Raw genomic sequence first — 19,941 nt, 5'->3', positions numbered from 1 at the left:
CCAAAATTCATCCAATAACTTTGTTCTTACTTTGTCAGTGCATGATTGTTTTCACAGTCTCCAAGCTATGGAATCACCTTTGACTTCTCCCTCTTTCACACTCTACAGTCAATCATCGGATAGCATCCGCGCTCACCTCCCATACTTATCAGTGCTCACCTCCCATACTTATGCAGCCCAGCCCCTCAGCCTCATGGGTCCTCACTGCTTCGTCCCCAGATTCCTGCAATAGCCTCGTCAGTCTTTCTGCCTCCTCATCCTGAACGATAGCTCTCCAGGCTCTCCTTATACACTATCAGTGGGAAGAAACCCAGTGTGCCCTCAGGCCTCCAGTGCTTCCTGTGAAACAGTTCTTTTCTACTCGGAGTTGAAATCTATCACACCTCAATTTCCACCAGCTGGTCCTCCATCTTCACCCTTTCATTTTTACGTAAGTTCTCTACCATCACTTCTAGTTTGGCCCACTCTCTCCTTCGCAGCACTCCAGCTGCACTGCCTGTCTTCCCTGCCCTTCAGTTTTCTAAGACTCTTCCCATTTTAGGCTCTGGAATGCTCTCTCCAAACTCCTTCTTCTTCCTGAACATCCCTGGCCCCTGTCCCAGACTAGAAATTACAAAGAGAAGACTGGATTGACATTTGTTTCCCCCACTAGAGTGTAAGCTTCACAACGGTAGGTGCCTTGCTGGTTCTGTTCACTGCAAAACCCTTAGCACCTAATGTAACAGCTGGCACAGAGTTAGGTCTAGTGGGGTTTTGTTGAATGATGAATGAATGAATGAGTGAATGAATGCCAGCCAAGCCTCTGATGCTATATAAAACAAGTTAAGATCACTTCTACAGGAAAGTCCTTCAAACATCTGAGAAGAGCCATCACATCCCCTGTGGCTTTTCTTCTTTAGAGGGGCCGGGAGTGACATGGGAGGGTAATGTGAACAATCCTATGGGCTACTCTGTAGCTTTCTCTAGGGTCTGGCCTAAGAGACAATCCCATTTGTTCACAATTCCACTTTCAGCTGCTGTTGGAAGTGAGCTGCATTGTACAGCATAGTCATGAAATTTGTTTTTGAGTCAGACATAAAAATATTGTAAATGTTGCCTCAGGTTAATCTAAAAAAACTCATTTCACAGGTTCCAACAATGCCAGTAATATAAGCCAACAAAGAAAATGCCATGGGAGCCATCGTAATAAACAAATTGTGACGTCATTCACTAGCCATTAGATCCTGACAAAGTTTACATTTCCTACGTCTAGTGGTCGGTGTCTTCCAATAAATTGGTAATGCAATAAAATACAACCGACTGACACTGTAACATTAAAAAGAGGATCAGCTGCAAGTGTCAAACTCATCCAACTGTACACTTAGGATTCTTGCAACTTACTGCATGTAAATTATAACTCAATAAAAAATTATTTTAAAATGTCATACAGAGAAAATACATGACTCTGACTCTAAACTTAAGGTAATACTGTAGGTATAGAGAAATTATATGTGCATAGGTGTTGCCTGATATTTATGTAGCCCTGTCTAACCCACCACTAACTCACTGCCTTATCTTAGGCAAGGAACAGCTCCTTCCTGGGCCTTGAGGTCTACAACTGTAAAATGGGGCTTAACAAATTAGTTCAACAAATACTGATAACCATGGTAACTTCCTCATAGGGCTGCTGGTTTTAATGAAAAAATACATCTGAAGCACTTAGCGTGGTGTCTAGCTTGGGCACAATAACTATTTGAATAGAGTTTGTGCATCCACACTTCTCATTAGGAAGCAGAGTGTGCGTGTGCTTGAAGAAAAACACAAAGAAGGAAAAAGGTATCTTTATGGAAAGTTAGGGACGAGCTAGAATTTGCTGTAATCTAAAAATTGTCTCACTTTAGGAACATAGCTGTTGGGGAGGAAAACCTTTTCCTCTACCCTGTTACGTTCTGTGACTGAGACCTGTGAATTAAACCGACAAAAGACAGATTAACAGGAGAAAGGGCACACAAATTTTACTTTTAATTTTATGTGCACAAGGGCACCATAGAATAGCAAACCCAAAGAAGCAGTAAGACATAGGGGCTTATGTACCATTTTAACAAAGGGTAATAAATTGTAAAATGACTGGACGAAAGAAAAGGAATTTGCAGCTTCTAAGAGTGGTAAGTCATGGGAAGGTAAATACGTGGGAGAAACTAATGGTAGATGAGGGTTATTTTGTAAGGTTTGTTTATGAAGACTCATCTTGGGGCCTTCTCTGTCTCCGGTGATGGAGCTGTTCTCGTCTTGGTACAGGAGAGGGGTTGGGGCACCTTATAAAAAGAAATTTATACCCTGTTTTTATGCAGAAGGGGCAGAGAGTTCTTCATGTGTCTGCTTTTTCTCAATTGCCTTCAACTCAAAATAATCCTTAGGCCAAAGGGGCAAATTTTTTTTTTTTTTTAAAGACTTTATTGGGGAAGGGGAACAGTGTGTACTTCCAGGCCTTTTTTTTCCAAGTCAAGTTGTTGTCCTTTCAATCCTAGCTGTGGAGGGCGCCGCCCAGCCTCAAGCTGCTGTCCTTTCAGTCCCAGTTGTGGAGGGTGCAGCTCAGCTCCAGGTCCAGCCGCCGCTTTCTAGTTGCAGGGGGCGCAGCCCACCATCCCTTGCGGGAGCCAAACAAGCAACCTTGTGGTTGAGAGGACGCGCCCCAACCAACTGAGCCATCCGGGAGCTCAGTGGCAGCTCAGCTCAAGGTGCCGCGCCCAATCCCAGTTGCAGGGGGCGGAGCCCACCATCCCTTGTGGGACTCGAGGAATCCAAGCAGCAACCTTGTGGTTGAGAGCTCACCGGCCCATGTGGGAATCCAATCAGCAGCCCTCGGAGTTAGGAGCACGGAGCTCCAACCGCCTGAGCCACCGGGCCGGCCCCAAAGTGGCAAATTTTGAGGTGGCATATTCTGATCCCCATTCATAGCCAGTACCAATATGTGAAAAATTCTTAGTACCGAATATAAAAATCAATGCTTCTAGAATTGACTGAATTTTACCTTGAGGTAATCTAGGAGAGGGCCCAGGCTCCTGTTAAAATGATCCCTGTATTATATTCTAATTTTCTGGACCAGTTTGGATCCTCTCCAGGCTTACCTGTGCTCACTTTCCCTCCAGGCACATTCAGACCCCGCAGTAGAAAAAAAGCTGCTTACTCTGTGCTTTTAAGGTCAAACTATACTTTTGAAAGATTTTCTGAAATGTTTACTGCACTAAGCTGCTCTGATTCTGAGATAGTCTGAGAAAATGAGACAACGAAGCCAAGGCTGAGGGAGCGTGGTGAGGGAAGTCGGGGAGATAGTCTTTAAAGAGAGCAAAATAATAAACGAAACATAGAAATAGAGGAGGCAAAAGTATTTTTAACTAAGGACATTTATTACTACAGGAAATGACAAGAAGACAACCAGCCTGCTTCCAAGGCCAAAATGGGTTTTGTGAAAACGAGTGTTGGCTGAGAGGAATTCAGGGCGGGCCAGCGGAACCCATTTCCTTTTGCCTCTTAGAAACAACGATTAAAAGAGTAATACTATCTGGTCCCTATTTATAGTGTGTCCTTACAGTGTTCTGCACTGTATTTTCAGATGAGGTGAGCACCAAAAATGGGTTGCTGGTCCTTGAGGGCTAGAAAATTGGAAAGAACAGAAAACGCGGCTCGTCAACGGAATACAAATCTTGGTAATGGCATCACCTCTTTGAGGAAACATGATTGCTTTTAGCAGTTTTCCCTCCAGGCAATGCAGAGCTCCGTGGTGAGTACGGCACCTGCAGCTTCTGTCCCCAGAAATTGGCCAGGATGTCCCGGCACAGCGAGACCATACACAACCTGGAGAAGACCCACATTCTTCTCCCTTCAGTTCAGGCCACCTCCCTCCCTGGGGACCTCACTGCTCCTGCACCTTCAAGTGTTACGTCTGTGCTAACGGCTGCCCCGACCAAACCTGCAGCTCAGACTTTGCTCTCCAGCTGCAAACTCAAGCTTCCAAGTGCTGGGCAGCATTGAACGGACACCCGAGCAGCCCGTACGCCATAACCTGGCCCAGATCACATGTCCTCCCACTGCCGCACGCGCATCAGCACAGCTGCCATCTTCTTCCTGGTCACCCAAGGCACCGACTCCAGAGTCATCGTCATATCTTCTTGGACATCCAGCACCTAATCAGTCCCTAGGCCCGGCTACTGCTCCTGCACAATGTTGCTTCCAGAAGTTGTAGGTTTGTATCTGTGTATTTGTATTTCATTCTTTGAAGAGATAACACACTCACGAGGTTCACAACTCAGAGAGTCTAACAGGCTGGAGAGGGCAGTCTCCCCTCTCTGCCGCTCAGCCCACTTCCGTAACTCCCACAGAGCTGTGTGCATTTACCAAGAAAGAGAAATGCATATCACCCCCGCCCTTTTTACACAAGTGGCAACATACTATACACAACTCTACTCCTCATTTTTGTTATTTTTCCATTTTATGTATCTTGGTGATCCTTCCAAAGCCGTCCCAAAAAAACTCCTGTATTCGTTTTTATGGCCACATAGTATTCCAATGAGCAGAGGACCCTATTTTATGTAATCAGTTCCCTAGGTAAACAGTTTTCGAGCTTTCGTTATGACTAGTAAGCAGCAATGCATAACGTTGTATGTGCCATTTTGCCCAGGACACGTGTCTCTGAGTCCCTTGACCCTTTTCCCCTTCCACTTCCACTTTCTCCGCTTTAGCTCAGAGCTTCCTTGTCACAGAAGCCTTCTAAGGGCCATCTCTGCTCTGTGACCCTTAACTTACACCCAACGAACATTTAGTGAGCAGTTTCTATGTGTCAGATACTCTGCTAAGACAGGGAAGAACAAGAGGATGAAAACGAACAAAACCCCCCCTAACCAGACCCCCACAAATCAATCCTCTCCTGTCTCACTATTGTGGAGTTTTGGGAGCTTATAAAAAAAAAAAAAAAAAAAAAGAATCACACTGCTCCCTTCTCTGTGTTGGCGATTGGTTGAGAACAGGAGTCAGACAAAAGGAAATCAAAATATCAGTTTCCTTACTGTCAAAATTTCATTGGCAAACAAAGCCTCACACCAAAACAGGCTTCCTATAACTTCCCCCCAAGCTTAGACCTTGGACCAGCCCCCTTGGGGGACGGTCTGGTCTGTAGAGAGGCAGACACTCGCCTGCCTGGTTGCAGGGGAACTGCTGTGTCATGACTGTCAAACTCCAAAAGGGGAAACCGAGGCAGATGGGCCTCCACACCTGTCTCTAGAAGACTCAGGTGTGTTTTTCCACAGGGAAATACAAGAGGAGGCAACACACATGCTCTGTGGGCAACCAGATCCCAAAACTGAGAGAGGAAAGGGGAAGGGGACAAGTCACCCGTCCAACCTCTTTCTTCCGTGGGAGTGGAGCAGAAGTTTCTTCAGGGAAACACGAGGACAGGGGAATGGAGTGTCCCCTAAAGTAAGCTTGCAAGCTGGAAGCTTGCTTTCCAGCACTGTGTTTTAAAACCAGGCAGGCGGTCCTTCACTCAGGAGCAAACAGGTCTTTCGAGGCTTTTGGAAGCTATTTAAAAATGTCGAAATACAGAATTGTCTAATAAATGTATAATGCCTTAATGACCAAGTCTTTCAAATATATGACAGCTTTCCTCAAAAGATCAAAAAGTAAACCATCGCTAATTCAGCCTGAGGAGGGCAATTAAGTGTGAATTATGCTTTTTCAGAAATCCAACTTTCTGGTAGCACATTGTAACTAATCATGGGAAGGACTGATAGTAAAACAGAATTAGCAGATAATTCAGAAGGGTTTAAGAATGTTTCAGACGTTCTGCTCTCCTGCCTGACATCCTTGTAAGGCAGAATGGCCCTGAATAACCATCTTTCTAACAGCTTTCCTTTGTTTTGTCCTAATATACTGAGCTGAAATACCTCTGTGAAGAAATTTTACCTTATTCAGGGTCAGTAATAGCCCTGAAACGAGGATACGAATTAGGAAAAGTGATGAATGCAGAGGCCTGCAACCTGCCTTCTACCCAAGCCCCTTCCCAACTGAAATGACATTCTCAAAGGTGCACCGTGGTTTCCCAATCATCAAATCCAATGGTCAGGTTTTAGTTTTGATCTTCAGATTTTCTGTGGCATTCGACACCTTATGCCAGATCCCTGGGGATTCTAATTAACTAGGGTCCACGGTCCCTATTTTTAAAAAACACTTCCTATGTTGTTTCTGTGATCAGTGACAGAGCGCTGCCCTTCTTGACACTCCTCCACTGGCTTCCATCATCCACTCGAGTCCTGTTCTCCTCCCTCCTGAACAGTCTCCGAGGCTCTGTGCTGACCAGGGCCACCAGGCACTCTGCCCTCTGCCCCTGGTAACTGACACTCCCCCACAGAACCGGAAGGGACGTGTGACCCAGACTGGGCAACAAGGTCCTTCACCAGGGCCATTCTAACGGATGGGGAAGATTATTCCTCTCAAGCTGCAAAGCTGTAAGGATACAGCCCACGCTGCCTGAGATCGCTCCGTGGGCCGCACGGGGAAAACTCAGGACAGCAGGAGACAGGCCAAGAGGCAGAGAGAAGCAGGACTAAATAAAGGAGGGGAGGCTGTGGGAGGAAGAGAAACACGGCCTGACTCTGCAGCCTATGAGACCTTGGATCTAGTCACCCCTGAAGCCAGATCGCCCTTTCTGTAGTTTGCTTACATGGATCTGTCCATTTTCCTTTTTGGCTTAAACTAGTTTGAGTCAGTTTTCTGTCACTTACAACCAACAAGCTCCTCCGTAGTCCATCGCTTAATGGGTTTACTGGCCTCCTTACTGTACATAGCCGTGCAATTAACATTTAAAAATCAGAACCCAAACCATCACTGTCTGTCCTCAAAATCCACTCAAAACCAATGTCCCAAGGATTTAATGCAGCATCTTTCATACTATGTCCCCCAATTTGACTTTGCAGACTTCCTACTACTTCATCACGTGAGAGAAAACCCAAGATATGGCCATCTAGAAAATCCTCCTGCCCCCTCTCTACCTAGTAAAATCTATTCAAGAAGGAAAAAAGAAGAAAGGGAGTTTTACTTCATTTTCAAGGTCATTTCACATTACTCTCTTCAAGAAGACTTTCCTAAGTACTCCCTGCCCCCAAAGATGTAACTGTACCCCTCTTCGGCCTGATGGTATTTATCTAATGATCTTTGTGTTATTCTATTTTGGCTTTTGCTGTCCCATCTCAGGGTCCTCTTATTAATGGCAAGACCAAACACTCAGTTGCTTGAGTCAAAACTGAGGCTCCCTTTCTCACCCCATCAGCCATACGTTTATCAGGCCCATGCCACTCTTCCTCTGCGATATGTCTTCAATCAATCCCATTGCTCCCACCACTCACCAGAATGCTTCCTATCTCCTACCTGCCCACTTTCATAGGTCTCTCTGCCATCAGCCTTATCATACTGCAGTGTAGCTGCCCACTGACACCAGCTATCTTTCCAAAAAGCAAATCTGATCATGTTACGCCCCAACCTAAAGAGTCGGACTGAACTTCTTAGCAGGGTGGTTAAGCCCTCCCGCTCCCGGAAGAATTCTTGGCTGCCTCCCCAGACTCACTGCTCCCCACTCTCCAAGAAACACAGGCCAAACCAGACTGTTCATGGTTCCCTTACCCCCCGAAGTGTTTCAGTGCTGCTGGCGTTTGCACATATATCTGGGAAGGGCTCCCTGACAACTGCCTGGTAAAGTTCCCAGCCCTCACGATTTTGTCCACTGAGAAATCTCCTTAGACTGCCCTAGGTAACAGCACTTCCATAAGCCCCCAATTCACTGGAAGGAGATGCTTTCTTTGCATCCCCAGCACCTAGCACAAGGCCCAGCTCTGTGCTTGGTCCACTTCACTGGTGCCCAGTACAGTACGGTTGTATTCATCACTGGACAGTGCCAAGACGCCCTGTGGACACTGCTCCTGACCGCACGGCTGAGCACGCTGAGGTCAGGATGTGGGCGCTGCAGCTCCACAGACCTAGGTTCAAACTCCTGCTGTCACCTACAAGCTGTGCGTCCTGCACAAGTCTCTTCCTCCTTCTGGACCTCAGCTTCCTTCCTTGCCTGTAAAATGGAGCTAACAGTAGCTACCTCGTCAGGTTTTTGTGTGAAGACTAAATGAGGAAACACATTTTAGGATGTTTGGGTGTTTGGTATACAGGTGATCAATAAATATTTGTTGAATGAATGAATGAATGAATGAATGAATGAATAAGCGGCACACAGAATGGCAGTTCTTAAAGATACATTTTCTAGCCCGTTTTCAGAGAACCCAAAATCTGGATCCCGGTAGAAACAGTTTCAAGTCTGACCTTTGAGGCCCCTGAGTCTGGGGTCCAGCCCTTGGCCGGCCCCCGCCCACCTTCACCAGCCCTGCAGCCACCAATCACCAGCGCTGGGTCCCGCCCCCAACCAGATTCACCAATAGGGCCAGGAAGGCACCTCCTCACGCTGTTTCCGCTGCGTCTCATAGGCTCTCCCTCAGTCCTGCCCGCCCCTTTGACCACGGTTTCCGCGCAGTGCACTGTGGGGCTGGTAGTCTAGAGGCGGCGGTACCGGTCGGACTACTGTGAACTGTAACTGCGTGGGGCTCCATAGCGGGAGCAGCCCTTCTCCCCCACCACCTTTGGTAGATGGAGCCCTGGCGTTCTCTTCCTTCCCTTGCACAGCGCCAGCGCTGCCCAGGACGCTGGTTACCAGTGGCCTCCAAGAAATGGGTGCATTTCGCTCAGAAAATTCAGTACGCACTGAAATTTTAGATTTTTGTTTCAGATCAAGGAGACATTCAATCCCCATATTCTCATAAATGCACGTAAAGGGCCATTTGTGGAAGGTACGGTGGTAGCTCTGAAAAGCTAGCAGTGACTCTAGACTTCCCCTAGCTCCCCTGGAGAATCCACTACAGAACTAGCAATAATAAATTTATCCAAACTCTGTGAAGCCTGTCTATTTCAAATTGCATTATCATTAACATCACAAAAGCTAACAAAGGCTCCCCATCACCTAAGATATAAAGTTCAGACCCTTTAGCTAGGCATATAAGGTGCTTCATAAGGATTTTGTATTTACGTGTGATCACATTTTTAAAGCAGCCCTTCTCAACATTCGCTGCACATGAGAATCACCTGGAGAATTTTACAAAATACTGGTATTTATGCCCCACCCTAGACCTCAGAGTCCTGGAGGGATGCTGCAGTTTCCGTGTTTTTAAAGCTCTCGGGGTGACTCTCTTGTGCAATGGGGCTGAGAACCATTGGTTTAACGCCTATCAACACTGCTGGAACACGCTGTCATGGATCTGAGCCTTTGCTCTGAGGCTCCTGTTTAGTGACCTTCTTGCCGCTTTCCTGCCTGGTGATGCTCATCCTGCCTGGCGAAGCTACAGTGTTACCCCTTTTCTTCCCCGTCCTCCAGCAGATTGCTGATTCCTACCGCATTTGATACATGCTTCGTTTCTAGCAGCATCACTGGCGTTATCTGGTCACCTGTCTGCCTCTCTGGAAAGGCTGTGAGTTCCTGGAGGGCAGGCGTCCTGAAGAGTCCTCTTCACCCACTCCGGAGCCACTGAATGAGACTCTCTGGGGGTGGGCCTCAGGCCTCAGTTGTTTCTTAAGCCCTCCCCCCACCCAGGTAATTCTGACCGTGCCCCTCGCTAGGCATCATCTTCCCAAAAGAAAGCATCAGTGAATATTTATTGATGGATATTGAACTGATGAAGCATCTCATTTGTTGCATTTAGTTGCCTTTGGTTCCCCTGGAGAGCTAAGCACCCTGTCTTGTAGTATCTTCTTCATTCATTTATGTATTCATTCATCCAACAAATACTAGTGCACACCGTAACAAAACTCTGGGGATTCAGGGGTAAACAGGGAAACATAGTTACCACTCTATGGGACTTAGAATCTATTAACATATTCATTATATTTTAGTCATTTCTGTTACTTCTTCTGAATAATAATGGATTTTTCCCCCTTTTAGATACTATTTGATATTCCAGTGTGAGAAAATCTCTGATTCTCTTATAGACCCAAAACGTTGCTGGCACATAGAAGGCAGTCTGTCTATGCTGATGGCGTCAAGGCGCCACATTGCTTAGCACTTATCACAGTTTGTCAGCATTTGTGTGACTGTTTGATTAATGGATATCTGTCCCATGAGCTGTACATGCCCTGCAGACAGGAATTGAATCTATTTTGCTCACGATGCCTGACACAGGGCCTGGCTGAGTAGGTGCTCAATGATTATTCCTAAGTAAATAAACACACGAGTAAGACATTGTTAAGAACAGAAATCTCCCCCCTCTATTTTCCCCAAACAGGTAACGTTCTTCCTGAGGGATTTCAAGTTACGGTGAGCACGAGCCCAAACAAGATGGTGCTTTTTTTACTTACTTACAGGTTGACCTGGGACTCTACTTCAGGGTCTTTTGTTGGCCATGTCTGGAGGGGCTGGATGCCAAAGGAGAGCGATGACTTTGCTTTCCACAGAAGGGTGTGTGCGATCTGACCGCCACAGGACCCCTTCGTCAGTGGATCCATCAGTGGGCCTGGAGGCTGAGGTGCTGGACTGAAGCAGGAGTTGGGAAAGGCACTGGGAACAGAGAAGAATGACAGGCCAATCACTGGCTGATTCTTGCACTCCTACCCAGAGGCCAGTCCGTTAGTACGTTAGCGGGGAAGCCAAGGCAGTCCCCAAACCCAGGTGCCCCACCTAGACTGCACCACGCCCTGAATGATGCCCGAGCATGATACGGGAGAGGAAGGCATCATGCCCCTGGAACCGTCCAAATGCAGTCACACCCAAGCGTGTCATCCACACTGCCACGTCAGTGGGGTCTAAGGGGAAAGGAGGACATTGAGCATTTAAACCGTCACAAACCTCCTTAGGAAAATGCAACATTCATTCAGGAAGAGACAGCTGTATCTAGAGTGCTTTTGGAGAATAGTTAATGGTGGGACCTTATGGCCTTTACTCTGTTAGTCTAGGGGAGCTTGGATTATCTCCTGATTTCCAATGAAAATTTCTGAAAGCCATAAAAAGGGCCTACACTGGCAACAACACTAGACAACAAGGACCAAACCCACATTTCAGGAGTAATGGCACAGGGCACGTAAGCAGTGGACGCTTGCTGAACTAATACATGGGTTCCTGGGAATAAACTGAGACCTGCATCCCTGAGGCCTGCGTGCGCCTCTCTCTGCTGATACAATGAGGAAGGTGGGGACGGTGGCTCTGGGGTGACAGCTGCTTTGTCAGGGAAATGGAGGCATCCGGCTCCTTCTGACTGGAATTATTTTCGGAGCCAATTAGCAGCGTTCTCCCCTCACATCCACCTCAAGGGACAAACAAGCAAACAAAATCCAATGACTTGGAGATGGAAAAATAAAAAGCACCCTTAGATAACACTTGGGTCGAAAGGGACTCTTATAACATCTTCGTAATAAAAACTGTGACAAGGCAAGAGACAGAAGGCTGAGTGGTTCGGGGCAGTGTCACGGAGGAGAGGCACCTGCTCAGGAAACACTCTCTTGATGCCAGGTTGGGTGCCACGAGAAGTGACTCCATACAGCCTGGGCATTTGGAGCCAGACAGACACTGCCCATTCTCACGCTGCTACAGTGCTACCAGTTGGGCTGCAGGCATGTTTTTTTTTTTTTTAAAGTCACTTGCCAGGTCCTCCTGGCATGCGTCCTTTCTAAATGATGACCCGGTCCCCACCTCACCCACCCATCGCCTTTCCTGGCCTGGGAAGCCCACCTGCTGCAGACCTGACCCAGACTTCTAGGTGGTCTCCCCCTCGGCTGGCTCCCCCTTGGAAGCAACTAGATAGACATGAAAGGCTCAAGCCTTCCTTCCACACATGACAAATGGCAAGAAGCCAGGGTTCTGGCACGGTCTCAGTGTTCTTTACTCAGTGGAATCGCAAGTCTTCTGAAACTCAGTGTCACTGAGGATTATGTCCGCCTTAGCAGTAAACAAACAAACAACAAAGCAGGGCTTCTGCACGGGAGACATATTCTTTTTTGTCTTCTGAAACCGCTAGAATTTTTTAAATTACAAAAATAATAACTTGCTTGTGAGAGATTAAGAAAAGTGCTCTTCTTTTAATCATGCAAGTGAAAAAAAAGTGTTCCTCAAAGAAACTGATAAGGGAGTGGCAGAAGCAGGCCAGTGACATGAGGTTCCATTTTCATTTCCCCCTGGGAAGGCACAGCGTCAACTTGCGCAAAGCTGGGCTGGGCAGCCTGGTCGCCACTTGCCTCAGGTGATGACTGAGCATGGGAAATGTCAGCAGTCAAAACGAGACGTGTGGATATAAAATACACACCAGACTTTGAAGACTTAGTACAAATGGAAACGAATCTATATGATCTCATTAATAATTTTTATATTGATTACATGTCGAAGATAAAACAGATTAGAATTCATTTTAATATGGCTCCTAGAACATGTAAAGTCACGTCCGTAGCTTGCTTTGTATTTTGGACAGTGCGGCTTGAGGTAGATGGAGCCTCAGAACTGTCCCCCTGGGACAAGGAGCCGAGGACCATGGGTGGCGTGGGATGTAAACTCCCAGCTCCTTGACGCTCTCTGCACACGGGGCCAGGACAGCCCACCTCAGTCACCCCAGTGTGGGTGCTGGAGTGCTGGAGTGACAGGGACAGCACACGGGGGGGGTGAGGGGACAGTGTCCACAACACTCCACCTCCACTCGCTATCCTCTTCCCACTAAGTTTGGTCCGATTCTTATCACTCCTCTCTCGACGTATCTGCAAAGCTTTATGTGACACGTATACGTGGACTAGACAACGTTCTGTGACTTGCTTTTCTATTTAAAACATAGTTGCAGACATCGTTGTATCTCAGTAAATACAGGCCATCCTTAACATGCAATATTACAGAACGAGACAACCTTATACAAAGGTGACTTACACAGTGGAAAGTTCGCGAACTTAATTGTCTACCTTCGTAAGTGCTCGCATTCTGCTTAGTTTCTTTTGATCTTGGAATACTGAGATTACCTCATTGTCTTGGCATGTTATTTTCTAGCCCTTTAATTTTTCAATTTTTGTTTAAAAACACTTAAATGCTAGTTCTTTTAAACCTTTCCCGCCATTTAATCTGACCTTTTCGCTATAACTTTACCCTTAGAGCTTGAGATTTTTAATACTTTCATCTAGTTCTTTAGCTTCATTTTCTAACCTCGCAGATTCTGTCTCATCACTGTTAATTTTAATCCTTTTACTCATTTCTATTACCATTCCCGGTTTTAACTTCCTAATTTAAAAAATGTGCATTCCTCTTAATCTTCTGACATATTTTATCTTTATTGTCTCACTATTTAAAATATTCAGCAGTTGAAGAACTTCTTGGAAAGATGGCAGAGTAAGCGCTCATTTGCATAACTCCTTGGAACCCATGGAAATAAGCACAAGCAGCCCAGTATAGAGAAGAAAACTTACTGAAACAAGAGAATGGCCAGATTCTGTGCTATAACTCTGAAGATCTGTGGACAGATGGAAGCAAACACCAAGTTCTGCGTATCCTGTGCAATGTGAGGGAAATGAGCAAGAATGTCCTTGGGGCCTGACAATGCCCGATTTGCAAGGAAAGCTGGAAGCTAGGGTTGCACTGGGCAGAAGCTGTTTCTTCTCCTTTTTTCTTTTTTTTTTCCTCACTGCCCCAGCTTTCTAACATGAAGGGGACACCTAATCTGAGGAAGGGCTGAAGAAGAGAAGGAAAAATATACCTTAGGAGGCATGTGAACCTCTTTAAAGGTGTTAATCTACAGATTTGAATCCACAAAAAGATCCACAAGTCATGGGAAATCACAGCAAGCCAGGCCCTCTTTGGAGCGGCCCGTTTGCCCTGAACTTGGAGAGGGACAGCTGAAAATTCAGGAGAAGTCCTGCCATGAGGTCACATACACCACAGGCACAGGGGACCCTGCCGATGGGAGGGAAAGCCTGGGGAGAGAGGGAAACCCGATGGCACGTTCCCACTGCCCCCAGACCCTTTCCACCTCCCAAGAAGGATCAAGGCCAGACCTCCAGCTCAAGCTCTGAAAGAGAAGATTCACCATTGCTCAGACAAACAGGGAGGGGCGTCAAGGTGAATCTACCCATATTGTTAACCGGTCAACACAGACCTGGACCAAACTGCCTCCATTCAAAGATGAACATGCGGGAATAAACTAGCACAGGACCCACGAAATGAGGTTTGCAAAAGGCAGAGGAAGAGTACAGATCAGAAGATTTTGCACAGGGATCAGATGAAAAATGTAACAGCTTTGTTTTCTCAAGAAAATGCAAGAACAAGAAGTCTCTCAAAACAAAACGTCAAATAATACATCAGGCTTCACAGGCTCTAGGAGAAAACTACCAGAATATGGCAAGAAAAAGGTTGATTCAGTGTGGAAGTGCTTTCTGGGAGCGGGCTGGGCCTGAGGACAGGAAATGAGGGCGTCCAAGAGCCGATCTCCCGTGTGGCGCGCTTTTGTACACATGGAGGTTTTAACTGGACTGAGAAGAGCCCTCAGAAGCCGATTTAGTTTCTCCTCTCACGTTGTGACTCCCAAGCCCTCAGTGTGCCTTGAGTGTTGAATATTGGGAGTCTAAAAAGACGGCACACATGAGACACGTGGCCTACTTCACAGATAGCCAGCCCTGTGCTGATGGCCACGGGAAGCAACGGGGTCCCTGAGAGAACTTGTCACGGAGCTCCGGAGGGCGACCAGCAGCTGCAGTGGCCATGGCCAGGCCTGCTGAGGCCCAACGATGCAGCAAGAAACAGCACGAAGAACACCACTGCGGCACACACGCCGCCTCACACGCTGTTGGGCCGACCCCTGAACGCAGCACAACCGCGGAAGAGGCCGCGAGGTCTCAGTTCCGGCCCCTTCACCTTGGCCGTGGCCGGTACCTCCTGTGGGGCCTCCTGAATCCATCACTGCGCTTCGCCCGTTATTCCACGGGGAGCAGAGGGAACTTCTGGGAGCCGCACGCCCTCCCTTGCATTCTTGATCGTGTACATTATTCCTTGGTCTGATTGTTGGCTGAAAACAACCTTAAACCAAGCAGAAATCACCATTCTTGCCTATTCTTAAACCAAGATCAGCTTTTTGGGGTCTGAGCTGTCTCAGCAGGAGCACCCCCACAGAGCTGGGGGGCGGTGGGAAGACAAATTCCCTCTGGCCCCCAAATCTAAACGTTCCCCCCACATACAGCTGCTGCCTGTCCTGTCACCTTCCTCTTCCATGGCACACAGCACAATGGAAGTCGCCCTGGTTACTCACTTCTCTACTGGTAGCTGGTCTGCCTTCGTCTTCGAGGGCAGGGCCCCCATCTGTCCTGTTCCCCGTGTCCCCCCGCTGCCCAACACACAACGCTCGACAAATACCTGCCGAATGAAGTAGTGACTATGTGAACGTCTAGAACACGAGAAAAAGACACCCCTGCCACAGAGACACTGACTCGGGCTGTGTGGCTTTCTGGAGTGAGGTCATGGTGGCTTCAGGCAGACCGCGGTGGGACCTGCTCAGTGTCTCTGCCCGCCTCTGACAGGCAGGGGCTCTGCAAGGCCTGTGACATGTACATCTGCAAAACATCAACCCAGGCCTGGTCATGGCACTGACACTAGAAAACACTTAATGGCCGGCAGCTCTGCTACAGACACTCTTCCCTCTGGTCACAAAATGCAAGGCAGGCGTTTGCATCCTACTTTCCACTTGGGCTAAAATTATGGAACCACTGCCACTTCAGGTTGGAAAGTCCATTTCAGGCACCCATCTGAGGTGTGGTTTTCCATTTTTACCTCCTCGCCCACTAAAGCTGCTCCAAGGCTGGCATGCCATGTATGCACTGGCACCCCAGTGTACAGGAAACTCCCTGCGTGTGCTGCCAACTTCTGGCCAATGTGTCAAATTTATTTTTGCTGTACTGAAGAAAAGATGCTGTTTGTGGCAGATACCGTGGAACGACTTGCTCAATACCCATTTCAATCCCATCCCAGTGTGCAAAGGTGGGAAAGCTAAAATGTACACATCCCAACCTCCTCGGCAGTTCCAATTTCGATTCCACAAATCAGATGCAATCACGAGAGACTCGGATTTGGAAGGGAGCCAGGCAGATTCAGAGAGAGGATACAGGGCATCGTTTTGCTTTGTAGGTCATGGCGGAGCTGTGTCGCCTGTGGAGTCAGCAGCTTCTTGGTTCTAGGGCTTTCCGAGGCAGCAGTGGCAGCTTTGGGGACCAAAGCAGAGCTGGTAGTGTGGTTCCGCAGTTGGCTGAGGTGGCAGCAGCTTCTGGATTGATCAGCTTCTTGTTACGACTGGCAGCTTTCCTGATCACAGTGGAGGGCCATGGTCTTGGGGGCACGGAGCTGCTTCTGGAACTCGCACTGGAGTCGCTGTCCAGCCCTGCCAACAACTTTGTAAGCACCGAACTCCCCATATCACTGTTAAATCTGCTCTGCTTGTAGCAAGTAGAATGGATTCTGTTGTTGGCAACAGATTACCAACTGCTAGGCCTTCTGTAGTGGCGTCTGTCCGGTTGGATTTTGAGCTGAACAGTGCATGTGACCCTCTGCAGAGTGCAGAGCAGGGCACAGCCTCCTTCTGGCGGGTATGGCGTATAACTTCCAGTGGGCGATGGAAAGAGACTGTGCTTTTATGGGAATACATAGGAATTCTGCCTTTGGAGTGTAAACGAGGGCTTGCTCAAAGCTCTAGGTACTTCTGCTCACACAGCAAAGAGGTGCTGAAGGGCAACCAAAGAACAGCACCCCAATCCTGGATGCTTCTCAGGCCACTGCTGAATGACTGTGCTGTCACTGTCACTGACCTGCGTCATGCTGTTCACGGGCTTTTCGAGTGAGCCACCAAAAATTGTATCAACTCGTATGCATTGTGGAAAACACAGGAGTTGAGAAACACTAGTCCAACCTATAGATGCTTTAACATCTCCAGTAATAAAAATGTGTCTGCATCTTGAAGTCAGCCATGGTAGCTCAGGGAGCACCGACTGCTGGGGTTTCTTTCATGTATGAGGTCACCTGTTTTATTATCCCTCATACCCACTGTGAGTTTAGGTCTAGCCTGGGGCCACACACAGAGTGGGCCTCAGTCCTTTTTCATGATACCTTTTCAAATGTGGGAAGGCAGCTATTATGTCCTCTGTAAATTTTCTCTTTTTCAGGTAAAGCACCCCCTACTGAATCTTTTCTCATTCCTGGATCATTCCCATCAGATATAAACATCTTTATAAAACAAAAGCAAACAAAAACAACAACAACAAAGAAAACAACGACAACCCCAAACCAAACAAACCAAATCAAATAAATAATTTTTCAACTCACATCCCCTCCGCCCCTGCAGAGTTGACTATATTCATCGTTTCCAGTTCTCCTTTCATTGTTTTTTGAAGCCAGTCCAGTCAGACTATCTTCCTCACTATTCCCAAGAGCCAGCTCTTGTAAAAGGCCACCAATGACACACCTGACACTAAACCCAATGGTCAATTCTTATCTCTTCCTTCTGCTTGACCTGTCAGCAACATGACACAGAAAATCATTCCCTCTCTCTTTTTCAAAAACTATTTATACTAATTTCCTCAAATTAAAAAAAATATTTAATAGTATCATGTATCCATGATTCAATAATTTCATGTTTAAGTCTCAAAGTCTAAATTTTACTTGGGATTGATATGAATAGTTAACCAAAGTTCAGCAAACCACAGTCATTCTTCCTGACTCACAAAGTTTATGTATTGATTCCCTTTTTGTAAAGACATATGGTATCCCTTTTACCCACAATTTCTTTTTTTTTTTTACCTTTCCCTATTTCACTGTGATTCACAGTCATATTAAAGAACAAAACAAAAACCCTAATGCTTTCTTCCAACCCTTCTTACCTGAGTGTCCATATCTGCACCGTCGAATATGGTAGCCCCAAACCACACTTGGCAATTGAGCACTTAACATGTGGTTAGTCTGAATTGAGATGCTGTACGTGTAAAATACACATCAGAGTTTACACAGTACAGAAAAAAAAGGTAAATTATCTTAATTATTTTTACTATGGACTACATGTTAAAATGACAATATTTTGGATATTGTGAGTTAAATACAATCAACTTCCAAGTCAGAAGTATAAACTGGCATCAATCTTTTTAACAGATGGTTAGTATTGTAGTGATGTAATTCTGATGGATTTTTCTTTTTAACTTTTATAAGCAATCCAACAGCGAGTAGCCTATGTACACCTCCTTGAGCAGGCACACACTGCATTGCTAACTTGTATTTGTTTACTGTCTTCAAGATCCTAGCTCTAGAGTCAACCAGATGTGTGGTCTATATTTTCCCACATCTCTACACTTGCACGCTGCTTTAGAACTGCCCCACCCTCCCCAGGAAAACAAGCAGTGAGTCTCACTGATAGGCCAAATCCCTTATAATTTTCCTACAGTATTATTTGTCAGACTTCATCTCTGTTCAGATCTTCAGGTCTGGAAAGCAGACAACCAAACATAATTTTTCATATTGACCTTCCACAGCAAAACTAATTTGACTATTGTCTTCCTCTAAGAAAGGAAGCTGGTTTATATTAACTTAAACTCTTAGTGAATAATAAAAGATTTCTTTCCTTCTCATAGGAGAACAGACATAATATGAAAATTAATTTTCTTCTGTTGGCCCTAAGAGCCCATTATGTCAGCCCAATAAGGACAGCCCTTAATAGTCCTTCCCAGGAAGTCTGCTGTTTTTCCAAAAGAAAACTGACAGCAGCAGATTTATTTGTGATTAAATACTTACGAGCTTGACACAAACAAAAAGACATAATATGGAGGAACGAAGACTATGAAAACAGCTCACATTAAAATACTTGTTCACAAAACTACCTAAAAAAAAAGTCTCCTGGAAAAAATGAAAAAAAAAAAAAAAAATCTAAGAATCTAAGAGTCAGGAGAAACATAAGGAAGAAGGCAACCCAAAGCATAATGGATAATTGTTCTTTTCTGATCCTCTCTTGGCCAGGCAAACCACATTCAGGCACAAGTAAGCATTTGTCTTGGCATCGAATTTGTTCTCACAAGGCATGAGTTATGTACATTACTAATAAGGAAGTTACCATGTAGGAAGCAATATTTGGGAAAGTAGAAAATGTTTTCCATTTGTAATTCCCAATCTTCTGTCTATGTAGGGCTCTGCACCCACTCTTGCTAAACACAGTAAGCATAATTTAACCATTGAACTAAGGTAGTCTTTTACAAGAACTAAAATAAATACAGAAACCCCAATTCTGTGACTTTGGAGTGGCATGTGGGTATCGGTGTCTTGGAAAGCTTCCCAGATGTAATTGCACTCTGCCCCTCTCCCCTACCCCGCCTGCCCCACCCCAATCTAGTATCCATCCCTCTTCTGGTAATAGCACTGATTTTTTTCCTTTGGGCAATCACTGTCTCTTGGTCTCTATGGATGGAAGTGATCTAATCCCTCAGTTCTGGGTTGGGCATATGACACAGGCTCAGCCAATTAGCATGTTATACTCCCTTCTGGCCAAAATGATTGGCTCAGGGATGAGCATAGAACCCAAGAGATCCAATGAATGTCAAGCCTGGCACATGCTCTAGAACCACTGAGAAAGAGGCCCTATCTTTCTGCTGGGGTTGTCCATTGGTAGAAAGTAAGCCTGGGATAGTTAATTTTCTTTGCCTCCATGAAGAAAGACCTTGAGAATAAAGCCAACCCAGAAAAGACAATTGACATTATTGTCAATTGCCTGGGAAAGACTGATGCCATTATTTGAACACCTGGCTCTGCCCTCTCCCAAAGCTTGGGCTACCCCAGCATTTTGCAATTGCATGACCGCACGATTCTCCTTTGCTTGTTACCCATAGCCTTCGATAATCTTTGAAACA

At 46.2% G+C, this 19,941-nt stretch overlaps 1 protein-coding gene across 4 annotated transcripts in view; it reads right to left on the bottom strand.

Moving 5' to 3' along the window:
• GARNL3 (GTPase activating Rap/RanGAP domain like 3) overlaps nt 1–19,941 on the bottom strand; it is a 123,977-nt gene that overhangs the window by 98,928 nt on the left and 5,108 nt on the right. For all 4 annotated transcript variants that reach the window (XM_074331030.1, XM_074331031.1, XM_074331032.1 and 1 more), the window contains exon 2: nt 10,421–10,615. In XM_074331030.1, coding sequence (XP_074187131.1) covers nt 10,421–10,615 — 195 coding nt within the window. The remainder of the gene's footprint in view (nt 1–10,420; nt 10,616–19,941) is intronic.

This window comes from Rhinolophus sinicus, linkage group LG04, assembly GCF_036562045.2.
Source record: "Rhinolophus sinicus isolate RSC01 linkage group LG04, ASM3656204v1, whole genome shotgun sequence".
Lineage (NCBI taxonomy): Eukaryota > Metazoa > Chordata > Mammalia > Chiroptera > Rhinolophidae > Rhinolophus > Rhinolophus sinicus.
This window is presented reverse-complemented; position numbering and strand designations above follow the sequence as displayed.